The 13,562-nt window shown below is 44.5% G+C and overlaps 1 protein-coding gene across 1 annotated transcript in view; it reads left to right on the plus strand.

The window, feature by feature from the left end:
- The first annotated feature begins 203 nt into the window (after window positions 1–203).
- The window catches only part of LOC141805837 (transmembrane protein 132D), a 49,718-nt gene continuing 36,359 nt past the window's right edge, over window positions 204–13,562 (plus strand). The window contains exons 1-3 of the mRNA XM_074691037.1: window positions 204–539; window positions 5,154–6,081; window positions 12,745–12,891. Of these exons, the coding sequence (XP_074547138.1) occupies window positions 473–539; window positions 5,154–6,081; window positions 12,745–12,891 (1,142 nt within the window). The 5' untranslated portion in view covers window positions 204–472. The remainder of the gene's footprint in view (window positions 540–5,153; window positions 6,082–12,744; window positions 12,892–13,562) is intronic.

A 13,562-nucleotide genomic window follows, 5' to 3' on the forward strand; every position in this document is an offset into this window, starting at 1 on the left:
CATCTGCCTCCGCACACTGACTCGCCCTTAGCCCAGAAACATACCCTCAATTTGTTAATTCACCCTGGAACTGTCTGGTGAAGCAGAGCTGATCCCTCCTGACCTCCTGCGCATTTAATTTCCTCGCAGCTCTTCTCTGTACCGGCGACCGACCACGTGGCTCCCTCTAATCTGACAGACGGCACTGATTCCTATCATGGGAACAGGCGAGTTTGTGCTCAGGCTTGAGCCGTGCCACCGGAGGAAAACATCCCTCCCACCGCTTTGACGGACAGCACATGAAGAACTGTCCCACATGCACCAAAACGGACATTAGAGGAAGCCCAGAGTTCAGCTTGAACAGGCAGAGTCAGAAGAAGTGACCGTGTGGGACGCCAGAGGATGGATTGATTGCTCTCCAGCGCTTTCTGTCCTCCTCTCATCCGGCTGCAGACGCGTCTGGAGCGCCAGAAGTGACCACTCCACTGAAACGATGCTGCGCCTACATCACCCTTCATTGCTCCCAGTGGTCGCAGCGGCTGTCCTGACAGCTGTTAAAGGTGAGATTTGTGCTTTCAATGAGCATCGAAGCCTTTGACTGCTGCATGTATTCATTGTTTGATGCGTGTTGGAGCGGGCTCAGTGGATAAAGGAAGTGGGCTGGAAGTGGCTGGAGGGCTTCAGCTGTGTTAACACGATGCATGTGCCGCTTTAATGTGCTCTTGTTGATGTTGTGGAGATCCAAACTCAAACATACGATGCTGCATTTAAATGATGACTCTGCCTCCATTCTGTCTGCACATATGCGAGTCTGCAGCTGCTTCTTGGAGTCTTAAGCTGCAGAAACTTGAAGCAGCAGGCCCATTAAAGGAATATAGGCTGTGCAGTTTCCAGCCCATCAGATGTGAAAGTGAACTATAAACACAGACAAACTTAGGAAAATGTTCACATACGGACATAAAAAGGCCTTTTCATATGTCCAGGAGACAGGCTGTGTAGGAACTTGGGGTTGGGTTTGCATATTTTAGGTGGTTTTATGTTGTCCTTGTGCCTGAGATGAGGATATTTAAGAAGTGAGCCATGAACACGCAGACATTTTGTAAATGTGCATTAAAGATTTTAACCAACCACTTCCTTTTATGTGTCCAGGAAACAGTCTGTGCAGAAATCTAGGTCTGCCTTGTCATATTTTTAGGGTTTTCTAGTTTCTACTCTCTGCCCATTTTATTGTCCCTCAGCTGAAATGAAAGTGACAGCATGCTCTCCTGTGTGCATCCGTAAGCCTCATCTGTGGGATTAAAGAGGCCCGCAGCTCAGGCTGCACAGCTGTTTCTCTGCTTGTTTAAAGATAACCTGCACTGGGAGCGCTGAAGTCACAGTGAGCTGTCTGTGCGCTCTGTGACACTGATATCATGCCAAAGACTACTTTCTGAGATTGCAGGGCACTAAGTCTGCACATGATAACTTTGTGTGCATGTTCATGGTTTATATATGTGGGGATGCTGTCTGCAGGAGTCAGCTGTGCAGCTGTGCAGCTGTGCTCTTAATGCGTGTATAAGTAATAGAGTTCCTCTCTATCTCCTCTCCCATCCATGAATGTGCTAATGAATGAAGCCTTATCTCTGGCTGCAGACACAGATGTGTTAGCATGGCTGTCTGAGGTTCAGCTAATTTCTTTTTAGCTTTTTAAATTATTCACAGAGTTCATTTTGCTATTAATGACCGGGGAAAAGATACTGTTGAAAGTGCAGCCACTAACCAAATAGAATCTGATCAATAAATAATGTGTTCACTGATGTACAGCAGGGTGCGTCATCAGCGCACCAGTTTTCACCCTCAGAGCAGTGGCTCCAGTCCAGCGTTATTTTTAATTAGATCGTTTTGCAACCTTTGCACTTGAGGACCTAAAGATTAACTCTAAAAACACAGTAAACTGAAACTAAAACTTTGAGCTTAAAATTAGAAGTATTTATCCATCACGCTCTTACCCTGTGCTCTTTAACTTCTGCTTGTTGGAGCATGAAACTAACAGAGGATAAACCATCGATTGGAGTATGATTCTTTCGTTATTATTCAGACACTGTCCTGTTCAGCTTGTTTTTAAAGATTTAGATAGAAGTTGGAATCATGTCCCCTGGTTGTAAGATTTTTACTCAAACATCTTTAAATATCTAAAGAGAGAATTAAGCACAACTTCTCAAATCTGGATCCTCACCTAAATCTGACAGGTTCTTCTGCCTCTGCCTCCACCCTCATGAAAAGATTTAAAGTCAGCTCTGCTTTTACCAATAACTATCATGATGATAAGGATTAGACCGTTTTGTTGGGACTGATCTGTCTGACCTTGGTTTAGTCCTGGGAGGTCTGAGTGAGTGAGGTCTGCTGTTTCACTCATATGGCTTCAGATGAGACTGAAGTCCAGCTGTTCAGATCATTTCAATTCTCTGTTCATGCTTTGCATAAAATAATCGGCGACAAACTGAAGACACGTTTTAAATGATGGATTACAGAATCCTGGAGTGCAAACAGTTTGGGCTTCATCAGGGCAGCTCATCTTCTATGTCACACAGTCCAGCCGTCCCCAGCCTCTGGAACCACTGGCTTCATGTGGTGATGCTGAGCAGTCGTAGACTGTATGATACACTGCTGCCTTTAAAGTTGGAATAATAGTATTCCCACCTATCCTCATGACATGTTTGTGGTTTTTAAAGTTTAATTGTGTTTTAACTTTAAGAGGAGAAGAAAACAGCTCATCAATCTGTGGCTGTTGAAGGGAAGTGGGACAGATCATATAGAGGGATTACCAGTCTATGTCATCATAAGGATGTGCACGCATGCGCACACAACTCCCTCACGTCAGTTGACAAACCATTAAACTCTGCAGTGCTTCTGCACCAAAGATGTGCACTCATTAAAAACTTTGAATGGGACAAATTGTTGACGGCACCTGATGAAGGAAATCGTGTTCATGGAGATAAATTGATTGGTATTTGATTTCCACTGAGAGAAGTTGGCATGGCGTGGCAGCAGTGTGTGAATAGTTCTCACATACAGAGGTACTACACTCAGAAACCAGCCCTTCCCCTGCTGAAAGCCCAGACCCCGAGTCCAGACCCTCAGTCCTGTCTAATTTTACCCTTTGCTGAAGAATCAGTGAATATCGATCAGGAATACAGTCATGTAGACCAAGTCCTGTTCCTGTAGTCCTAAGACTGTCTATTTTTACAGCTGGTCTACAGCTGGAGCTTTTTTTAAATTTAATTTAATTTAATTTTATTGCCTAAGACATTCTGACACAATGAAAGCAAAAATCTGTATTTACCCAGGCCACCTTTCATGAACATGCACTGTCTGAAAATGTATCCTGGATATCAAGCCAGGCATTTACCCTCTTTGTGCAGTCAGAGAACTATCCTGAGATCTATTGGTGAACAAAGAGGACCGATGAGGGAGATAGGTTGGGCGTGGATCCTAAAAAGTTAATTATCTTCAAAACAGAGTCTCTATAGCCCATGATAAAACAGCCTGAAGATAGACAGAGCTACATCAGCAAAATGAAACCTTCAGTAGTTTATGTATCATGACTCAAAGCATCCCAACAATCCGGTTGCTCTTATCACAAACTGCAGATTTTCCTTAAATCAGGCTAAAATGAGGCATACCAGCAGCAGCATCTATTCAGGACAATGTGAAACTCCCTGAGGCATCAGTTTCATCACTGAAATACTGAAATACAATCTGAATACTACATTTTTAATATCAACTCTGACATCTGTATTTTTCACAGATTTCCCCCGCTTTGAGAAAGAGATTTGATTTACATATAGATGTATTCACAAGATGTGGTTTGAAAATCAGGGAAGAATGATGTATCACTCCTAAGACCTTTGGGGGAATAAGGAGATTCTGCTTTGCGTGCGTTTGCCTTCAGAGAAGTCATTTCCACAAGGTAGGCAGAGTCACATTTCACACATCAATTCTGGAGCACTTCAGCACACAGGCTGGAAAATTACCAAGTGTCTTTGGCAGGAGGGAGTGGGAACTGCCACAAACAGCATCCTGCTGGGACAAACATTCATCTCTGAAGATACAAGAGAGGCTTTTTTTCCCTCTCAGACATTTGCCATTCCTTTTGTTGCCAAGACAAGTGACAGTAGAAACTGTTACACTGGGAGTACAACATGAGAGTTAAAACTGAGTCTAAGTCTGGGTTCGACTGCAGAATTTACAACCGTGTTGAAAGATGGAACTGACCCACCTCATCAAACTCACCAAAATGATGGTCACATGACACACCTCTGGACATGATCTCTGCTGAGTATTACTGCAATTATTTGGGGTTTTAGACCTCAGCTCTAAACACTGACAGGCCCTGACCCAAGTTTAGGAAGTGTGTTTTCTCAGGGTCAGAGAGAAATGGACTTTATTTAAATTATACTGCTCCCTCACCTGTGATTGACCTTGATAATAAATCAGTCCTCACGGGTGAGTCCTCTCAGAGTGTTGTAACGGTTTTTCTCTCCTGTTCACTGCCACTCTTACCAAACCCTCTCAAAAGAACAACCTGCTGATAGAGGTGCACTGGTCTGATCCTGGTGTTTTTGTCCGATTCAGACTCAGAAAGATAGATTGGATGACAAAAGGCTGATCCACAGGACAAGTCTATCTAAGTCTAGTGTGTGTGTGTGTGTGTGTGTGTGTGTGTGTGTGTGTGTGTGTGTGTGTGTGTGTGTGTGTGTGTGTGTGTGTGTGTGTGTGTGTGTGTGTGTGTGTGTGTGTGTGTGTGTGTGTGTGCTGTCATTAACATCAGTACTAGCTGCATGCATTTTGGAAGGCAGAGCTGAAATAGCATGAAGATAGCTACAGGGGTTCAGCATTCAGGAGGAACCTCCAAGGATCCTGACGGCACCTTGAAGGATGTTCAAGGTTAATTCCTCACTGACCCACTGCTGAGGTTTGCAGTGACAAAGTTTAGTTTACAAAGTAAGAAAAGCCTGGATGTATTGGCTGATGCCAAAGCCCAGGTACAGATGGTGGTATCATAGTTTAAGACGTTGAAGACCAGTGCATCCTTCTACTTGCAGGTGACCGCTGTGTGTCTTAAAAAGTTTTATTTCTGGTTTAAAGCAAAGATTGTGTTCATGAATAACCTCTGTGTAAATTTTCTCTTCCAGTTGGTCTAAGCCAGAAGATCACTGAAGACAGTGGACCATCTTCCATCCCGTCCCTAGTCTATCCCACCGTCAAGTTTCAGGTCCTCAACCTAGACCTTGTGTTTTTGAGGCAGAACAGTCCAGAACCATCAGGGAACTCAAGCCTGAAGCCCCAGACTCAGACTTTTCTCATCACTAGTCCAGGGCCTGGACCCCTACAGCCGACTGTCAATGCCTCCTTTGGACCCCTAACTGTGGATGCTCCCATTTCCACTGACCTGCTCCTCAGTGGGCGCCGGATCTTGCCAGTTATACTGGTCCACCAGGTTCGCTCTTCTTCCCCTGTTGTCAAGATTCTCTTTCACATGCCCATAGCTGGAAACGTTTCTGCTGGTCAAGAAAGAATGGGGTCTAGAGACGATCTGGAGGGCAAGACTGGTGGATCCAAAGCAAAGGAAGGTGCTTACTGTGTCACAGCTTATGCCTTCTGGGACACAAGAGAAGTCCGTGGGGCATGCTTGGTGCTTCCTGGTGGATTCTGTGTGGCCCAGCTTAAGCCAGAACCAGCCTGGTTCAACTCAGGAAGCCGGTCGAGCAGCTCCAGCAGGGAGGCAGGAAAAAGTAAAGGAGTTAAAGGGCTTCAGGGGAACCTTGTAGAGGTGTACTTCCAGAGTCAGAGAGATCAGACGGGTCAGTGTACCCCACAGGATAGTCTGCGGCGTGTTGGGGTGGGAAGAGGAAGAGATTCTGGGAAATCAGGGACACCTCTGAGGCGGATAGGAAGCGTGAGTCTGCTCAGAACGCCACCAGGGAATCCCACCTTTCTCCGACTGAGGCTTGGAGGTGCTGTTGTCATCCAGACCTCTTCCAAGCCCCTGAAGACCACAGATGTTGCTACTTTCTATGTCTTCCTGGCAAGCACATCTACCTTGGAAAATTTCAGCCTCAGGTGAGAGATCTTCAACCTCCTCCCTTCAAAAATTCAGTGAGAGTTTTTCGTGTGGGAAAGCTCCAACAGCTGTTGTCTGGAAATGGGTACAGATCAGATGGTTTACCATTACCACAGAGATGTTTTTAGCCAATCATCAGACCCCACCTGCAGTGGACACATATTAATGTTCACAGCACAACTCAGTTCAGACAGGCTCTTCGCCAGTGGCGATTACTCCAAGACTGTGCAAGGGAAGCTCAGCTTCCCCTAAAATGTCCCCCAAAAGTGGTGATATGTTCTGCTGTATGAACATTTTATTGACAAAATATTTGCTAGAATTCCTTCATCTTTAGTTCAGATCAGCTCCTATCACAGGTAACTGGCTCCACCTCCTTCTCATTCATCCCAGCCGCGTCTCAGTCGGACACTGAGCGTCTTCTGACTTCAGAGGGGAAGCATAGAGTGGCTTGTTCCACTGTGGAAACTGGACGGTCATTGGATAAACGCTGGGCTTTGTCCCGCCCATCGGACGCTCAGCTTCTCTGGGGGTCTATGAGGCAGGCTTTATCGATCCCCAGCAAGTTTACCTTTCTTAAAAAACGATAAGTGTTGAGAGGACACTGGTAAAATCCCTGGACCAGCAGCTGCCACTGCTTTTCACCTCCTCCAATTTATCCACGACTTTCACATCTTTTTAAGAAATGTGTTTGTGACTTTGAACTTTTATCTTTTGCATTTTACTCAGCAGATAAAGCTCCATGGAGCTACTCATAGATGGAAGCTTTTACGGAGTTTCTTGCCCGTTTGTTGTGATTAAAGTTTCAAGTATCAATTGACTGCAGTGCTTTCACACCAAACTTGAGACAAGTTGGAATCCACCCAAGGTTATATCACCAATTAGCCAATAACACGTAGCATTTGAGTTTTTGTCCATGAAGTAGAATATTGCGGAGAAATTCTTGGTGAGACACACAAGAATAGAGACCCTTTTTGTCTTTTGGTGAAATAAGAATAAAACTTTTTCTTTTTTCTTTCTTCTTTCAGGTTTAGCTCTTCACAGTAGAAGAAAGAGATTTACAGCTCTCTGAAGGAGCTGGTTCCTGTGCAACAGTTCCTTTCAAAGAGCTGTTCAAAAAAGTCTCCTTTTTATATTTATCTATTTTTAAGAAGTCAGCCTGGGGTCAACTCATTTAATCCAGGAAATAATCCCAAAGAGGAGTGACCGGGTAAGGTCTGGATCAGTTCTTCAAACCCAGACATCAGAAAATGAATTAAAAAAGGACGAGTAGCAGCACCGACATCTCTTCTATCATTGGTGTTTAAAGCTGGTGAACAGACTTGCGTCATAGGCGTCACAGCTCCGCTCCAAAGTGAGAGCTCCTGCAGGTCCCAGGAAAACAACGCTCAGACTGTTGAGGTGTGCCTGACACACATAGAGCTTGTCTGTTTTTAATGCATAGTGGCGTTTCTTTAATCTGATCCACAAAGCTGATTGGTTAGTTTATGGCCTGTATACTCTGGGCTGGTGGTTTTGTATGTCACTGAATCAGGAAAACCACAGATCAAAATTGTCCCCCAGAGGAAATGAAATGAAGAGCAGAATGAAATTTAAGATGTAATTACTGAGCTGAGCTTACAGATGACGGGAATTTAGGAGGAGTCACTTAAACCTGATTGTCACTGAAAGAAGTGGAGCAGAAAAGAGGGTATCAGAGATAGAGATACTGGAACACAGTGATGTACAGTATATTTGAGCGTCTCGATGAAGGATAAGCTCCATGCATTTAAATGGTTGCTTAAGGCTCTTGAATACTGATGGGGCTTACCATGAAGGCCATTTAGGAAATGCTCGAGCGCCAACATGAGTGGTGTTGTCTGCTAGTTTCACTGGCCTCATAAATTTCTGACAGGTTATATCCTGTCTGCTTCAACTTTGGAGGATGTGGGGGAGTTATGGAGAGCACTCTTCCATAAACAGGGAAATAATTGGCAAATGATTCACCAGTTTTTCATATCTCAACATCCCACTAACATTTCAACAAGGTTCTCTGGGTATTTGACTTCATAAATAATGCATCTATTTAATGGAGCAGGAAAACAAATAACTCAAATCTTCCTGACTCTGCTGGGTGAAAGTGAACTCAATATAAAAGCTGCCCTACCACATCCAAACACACAGTTCAATCTGTTTCACAGTTTGTACTCGCTGCCTTTTTATGCATGTCGCTGACTGGAGTCAAACTGTTGTCTTCAGATACTTTCGGACATTAATGTGCAGAGCCCTTGCTGTAGGTATTGGATTTTCAGTCTTTGCACAGCTTAATGATTTTGTTTGAAATGCAAGACAACTTTCTCAGTAATCCTGTGATTTAGTGATATCATGCTGCAAACAACATACGAAGCATGCAGTAATCTATGCAGGCAAATGGAGAGGAAGTCATGTGTAATCCGTAGAGCACACGCAGTGGTTAAACCTGTGGCTGTGTGTCAGTGTCCTTTTAAGCACCAGACTCAGGATCCACAGACACCAGCACGCCTGCAAACCCACAGACCCAGTGACCCAGCTCTGCTGGCATTGTTTAAAGTCTGTGATTATGCTCTGGTAGCGAGACGCTGACCCTTCAACCTCCCCTCTTGTTTTGTTTTAGGAGGATTTAGAAACGCTGCACCTTAAATCCCCCAAACCCTGCCTCACCCACTGAACCACCACAGCCAGTCTCCACAGCCAGGCTTGTGATCCCTGTCTGAGAAACTCTGACCTACAGAAAGAGATTGGTCAAGGAGTGAGGAATGAGTCCAAGTGAAGGCCAGCTCTGAGGAGCTTGGCAAATGATTGATTCCTCCTGGGAGAAATCCCTGTTCCACTCTTCGGCTCAAGATTGAGTCCACTCCAGCAGGGTTAGCCCAGATAATCTGTGGCAGTGATTGAAAATGAATGAAGAGGTTAACCCTTCAGGGTAGAGATGATCTGGGCTGACTGCCAGGATTAAGTGTGTACATCTGTGTGTTGGTATGAGAGCTTTACAGGGCCTGGCTCCCACCTGTTAAACTCCCAGTGGAAAAACAACATTCACGCTTCAAATAATCTGTGTTTGTGTGTTCCTATGATGAAGGGGAAAATTAAGATTAAATTTCACAGAAAAATGAGCAGGAACATTTCTACACCAAAAAGGAACGCTGCAAAATCACAGTAAAGTGTTGATTAAATCCAAAACCCTAAAGCAGACAGAAACACATGTATGGAAAATAAGCGTGCTCTTCTTCTGCATGGATGACAAATCAAATCAACAGACAGCACAGTTGGCAGCTCCCCAGCTTTCCCATTTTCAAAAGCAAGGAGATTGACTGACTTTGGTGAAGCAGCAGCAGCAGAGGGTAGTTCAGTTTACAGGTCGATATCCACTTTGGCCCCACCGACGGTCACGAGCTGTCAGCAGAGACTGACAAAGACAAAGAGCCAGGGCAGAAGTGGCCGAAATGAGCTTTCTCCACAGGGAGGCTGGTGTCTACCTGTGGATGAAAAACTCAGTGATCCAGGAACATCCTGGCATTGAGTTACTGCTCCTTCACTCTCAATAGGAGCCTCTGGAAGTGGTTCCTGTTCCCCAGAGACGGGTGTTCATCAGGCCCTACAGTGGCTCAGCTGGACAAGCAGCCAGATGCAGAGTTATGGGGGTTGCTTTCTGAGTAAAAACTCTGGCTCAGAAGTTGAATTCGACTTTGATTACCACATGAACTATTAGCTTGCTACCCTCTGTGATCAGATCAAAACAACTCACTATCTCCTCATCTCAAAATCAGAGAAGAGAAGACGTTAGAAAACATTTCCCCAGTGCTCTGATTTTTGATGTTATCTCAATCTTCCTGCTTGATCTGCGTAACTGTATCGATGTTTGTTTGCATAATGCTTCTAACACTCATTAAGATTATCAATAAAAATGCATAGTGGGGTTTTTGCCTTTGGCCACAAGATTTTGATCCAGAAATTGAGTTTGTTTGAGCAAGTCTTCATCAGACATTTATCAAGCCGTCAGCTCACTAGGCTGCTCTGGATACCAGTCGTGTATTTCTGTGTGTCCTGAATCCACTCAAACATTATCACAAACCACTCTGACCTCGCACTCATTAGCCACATTTACATGGACCCAAATATTCCGCTTGCATTTGGTTTATTTGCTCAAACAGAAAGAATTTAACCTGTGTATACTCCTCATTCCGAAAGAAAAGAGCCAACCCGAATGGACATTTAATCGGTTTCACAGGGGTGGAATATTCCTTTCCCCAAACCGATTGAGGTATCATGTATCCACTCTAATGGAAAGTTGTCAGGGTACGTCCTTCAGCGCATGCTCAGATATGACGCAACTAGAGATGTTCCTCAACTTTAAAAATGGCCGCGAGCCGTCAGCACTGGACTGCTGCAGAAAGTTTGTTTTTGATCTAAACTTTGAAAGAAATGAGCATAATATCAAGACTGGGCGGACGACAAATTCACAATACAGAGTAATGCAACACCATGATAAACAAACTGTCGTCCTCCAGCTTTGATAAATCTTGTGATGTTTACGTTTTTCTGCTCATGCCCATTGACTATTCTGTTTGATTACAGTGGTACATGTAGACCAGGGATTGGAATATTCCTTTCCATCTATACTATTGTTTTCGGAAAAGTCATTCGGATAGATTCCATTTGGAAAGACGGAAAACTCCTCATTTAACCGTGGCTATTGATGAATTCAAGTTTGATAAATTTGGTTCTGATTCTTAATGCTTGTGTTTGTGCTCTGGCAGTAGCATGAGCAGGTGCTGGGCCCGTTGTGTCTGTGTTAATGTTCCTGAGCTGTAGCGTGCAGCTTTGCAGAGGGGAAGAGAAACTGCAGGTTGTTTCCACAGAGGTGGAGTCAGTTTGTTTGCTTTCAAAGATGTCTGAACTTTGTTCAGCTAAAACACCTCTACATCACTGAGGTAGCTCTTCTTTAGGCACTAAATCCTCATGTGAGGACGAAGTTGATCCTGCTGTGCTACTTTCGCTCTCAGCCTTTGTTGTTTTGTACACAGCAGGGAGCGTCATGCGTCATTGTGCCTCTGCACCGTAAATATTGGGAAATGACAAGTTAATATCATCAAAAAAGGTTATACCGGTATTATCGTAGACGGTATGATATGGCACACCCCGGGTAACCATCTCACAAAACCACCGTGGCTGGATGAGTTGCTGGGCCTGGCTTGGACTGGGTCCCCAGTAGAATTCCTCTGGCACCTTCTTTAGTTTCTGCCATGAGGACATTGGAGCTGCTCTGAAATAGCATTCCACTCCAGAGACGAGAGGCTGTCAGGGTTTTTACTCTGACTCTGGAGCTTTTCCTGCCTACTGTATCACTGTTTGGATCAGAACACAGATTTTTGATCCTCTTTAACGTTGTTTGATACAAACATTGAGTGAAGGGACATCTGTGAGGGACTGGAATTGAAGGACCTTGGGGACGGTCTGGTTTATTCACATTATTAATAATAAGCCTTCTCTGTCCTGGCAGAGCAATGTGTGTGTGTGTGTGTGTGTGTGTGTGTGTGTGTGTGTGTGTGTGTGTGTGTGTGTGTGTGTGTGTGTGTGTGTGTGTGTGTGTGTGTGTGTGTGTTTGTGTTTGTGTCTGAATCAGACATCTGATTAACTGATTCCCTGTTCTCCCACGGGCTGATGGGAAAAAATGCCCCTGCTAATTCACAGTCTGCCAGCAGCCTGTGACACATCAATCTGTCAGTGACTCCACACTTTTGGCACAGAATGAATGACTGGCGCATACATAACAAGCCCGGGTGTCATTAGCATAGACATGCTCCTGCAAGCTAATGCACTCAGTTAGCACTGTCTCTCAGGCTCCTTTAACAGGAAGAAACCTCAAGCTCAACCAGAGCAATGGGGAAAGAGTCATCTACCATGACCGCTCCAAAAAGTCAGAATGTCATGAACATATTCATTGAAAGCCATTTTTATCATTCTTAATTTTTTTCTTAATTCAACCAAGTATCTGTTGAATCTAAAATTTTTTCATGTCATTAAAAAAAACTGGTGCTCATTCTATATTTACTACCAGCGACCTGTTTTTGAAACCTTGAGACAGCGACAGGTTTGCCGTGGTGTTGCATCAGCTCTGTAAAACTTTGGGAAGTGAAGGGAAAAGTTTCTCCAGGTTTGAAAGTGAAACGCTGTCTTGTTCTTTTCTGATGTAGGATGTCTGCTGCTCAATGGTCGGGGTTTTATACTATATCAAATGAAGGTTGAAGCTTTCCTCTAAAGTAGGAAAAGTGTTCCTTTAGGCCCTATGGGTGTGCTGACAGACGACTTCTCAGTTTACCACAAACAGGCCTGTTTATCATGAGCAGAATAAGCTCCCTGACCATGACGTTGTGAATGATTTTAATGCACAGCAGAGATGTGAGTAATGATCCTCAGATCTCACATTGCCAAGTTTGAGCTACCAGAAATCTGTTCAAAGTTTGTAATGATTAGATTTTATAACTCATGCAGGAACAAAAGCCCAAGCTGTCTCTGTGCCTTCAACGTCTGAAGCCAGACGAGCGTTTGTGTGATGAAGATCTGCAAACATGAATCTGTGAGTAACACTCCAGCTCTGCTCTGACAGGACTGTGTTTTTTGACTCTTTCTTCATGTGTTTCCTGCAGGGCCACAGTAAAAACAGGCCTGTCATTCAGTGCAGCGCGACCCAGTGACTCCACGCTGTGGGACATTGTTGTGGAGCCTGGCAGAGGAGCAGCTCCTAACACTGTGTCTGTTGTGTGCCAGAGGAAGCTCGCTGTCACTGCGAAGAGGTTAGTCCAGTGCACCAACAGTTCATCCACACTGTGCTCCACTCATGTGTGTTTTCAAACTGCTCCCAAATACACTTTTAATACAGTCAAAGCCATCTCTATCTTTCCTCACTCTGTTTTCCTCCTTCCCGCTGACTGTTTCTGAGATTTCAATAATCCCTGCAGCGACCACGGGGCAGAGCAATCAGTTACCAAAAACAAATATCTGCAGTCTTATGTTTGCTCTGCAGCACGCAGGCAGAAAACAAATGCTTTCTATTTTCCCAGAGAAAACTAATCATATGTGGCCTTGTACTCAGAGAATGAGTGAAGCCATGAAGTCTGTACATTTGACATTTCTCTCCGTGTTGGAGACTGCTCATGTAGCTGTCTTTGTTTGACGATAGAGAAACGCAACACTCGAGGAGAAAGTGACCACCTGTTCAAACAATGCATGTCTAACGCTGATTCTCCTGTCAGCCCAGTGTTTGACAACCACAGAGGATTAAACTACAGCAGCCATGAGAGGAGGAACAGAGCGCCATCTGCAGACAGGCTCTGTTTGACTGACATACAGTCTCTTTGTGTCTTAAAGTGATACTCCCGGATGGAACAAGTTGGGTCCTATCACAAGGTTTAGGGCAGAAATTACCCCTACAGCAGTGTTTTTGTGCAGCAGAAGCCCAGAGCGC

This window comes from Halichoeres trimaculatus, unplaced genomic scaffold, assembly GCF_033239565.1.
Source record: "Halichoeres trimaculatus isolate MK-OKI-2021-1 unplaced genomic scaffold, fHalTri1.1 fHalTri1_scaffold_16, whole genome shotgun sequence".
NCBI lineage: Eukaryota > Metazoa > Chordata > Actinopteri > Labriformes > Labridae > Halichoeres > Halichoeres trimaculatus.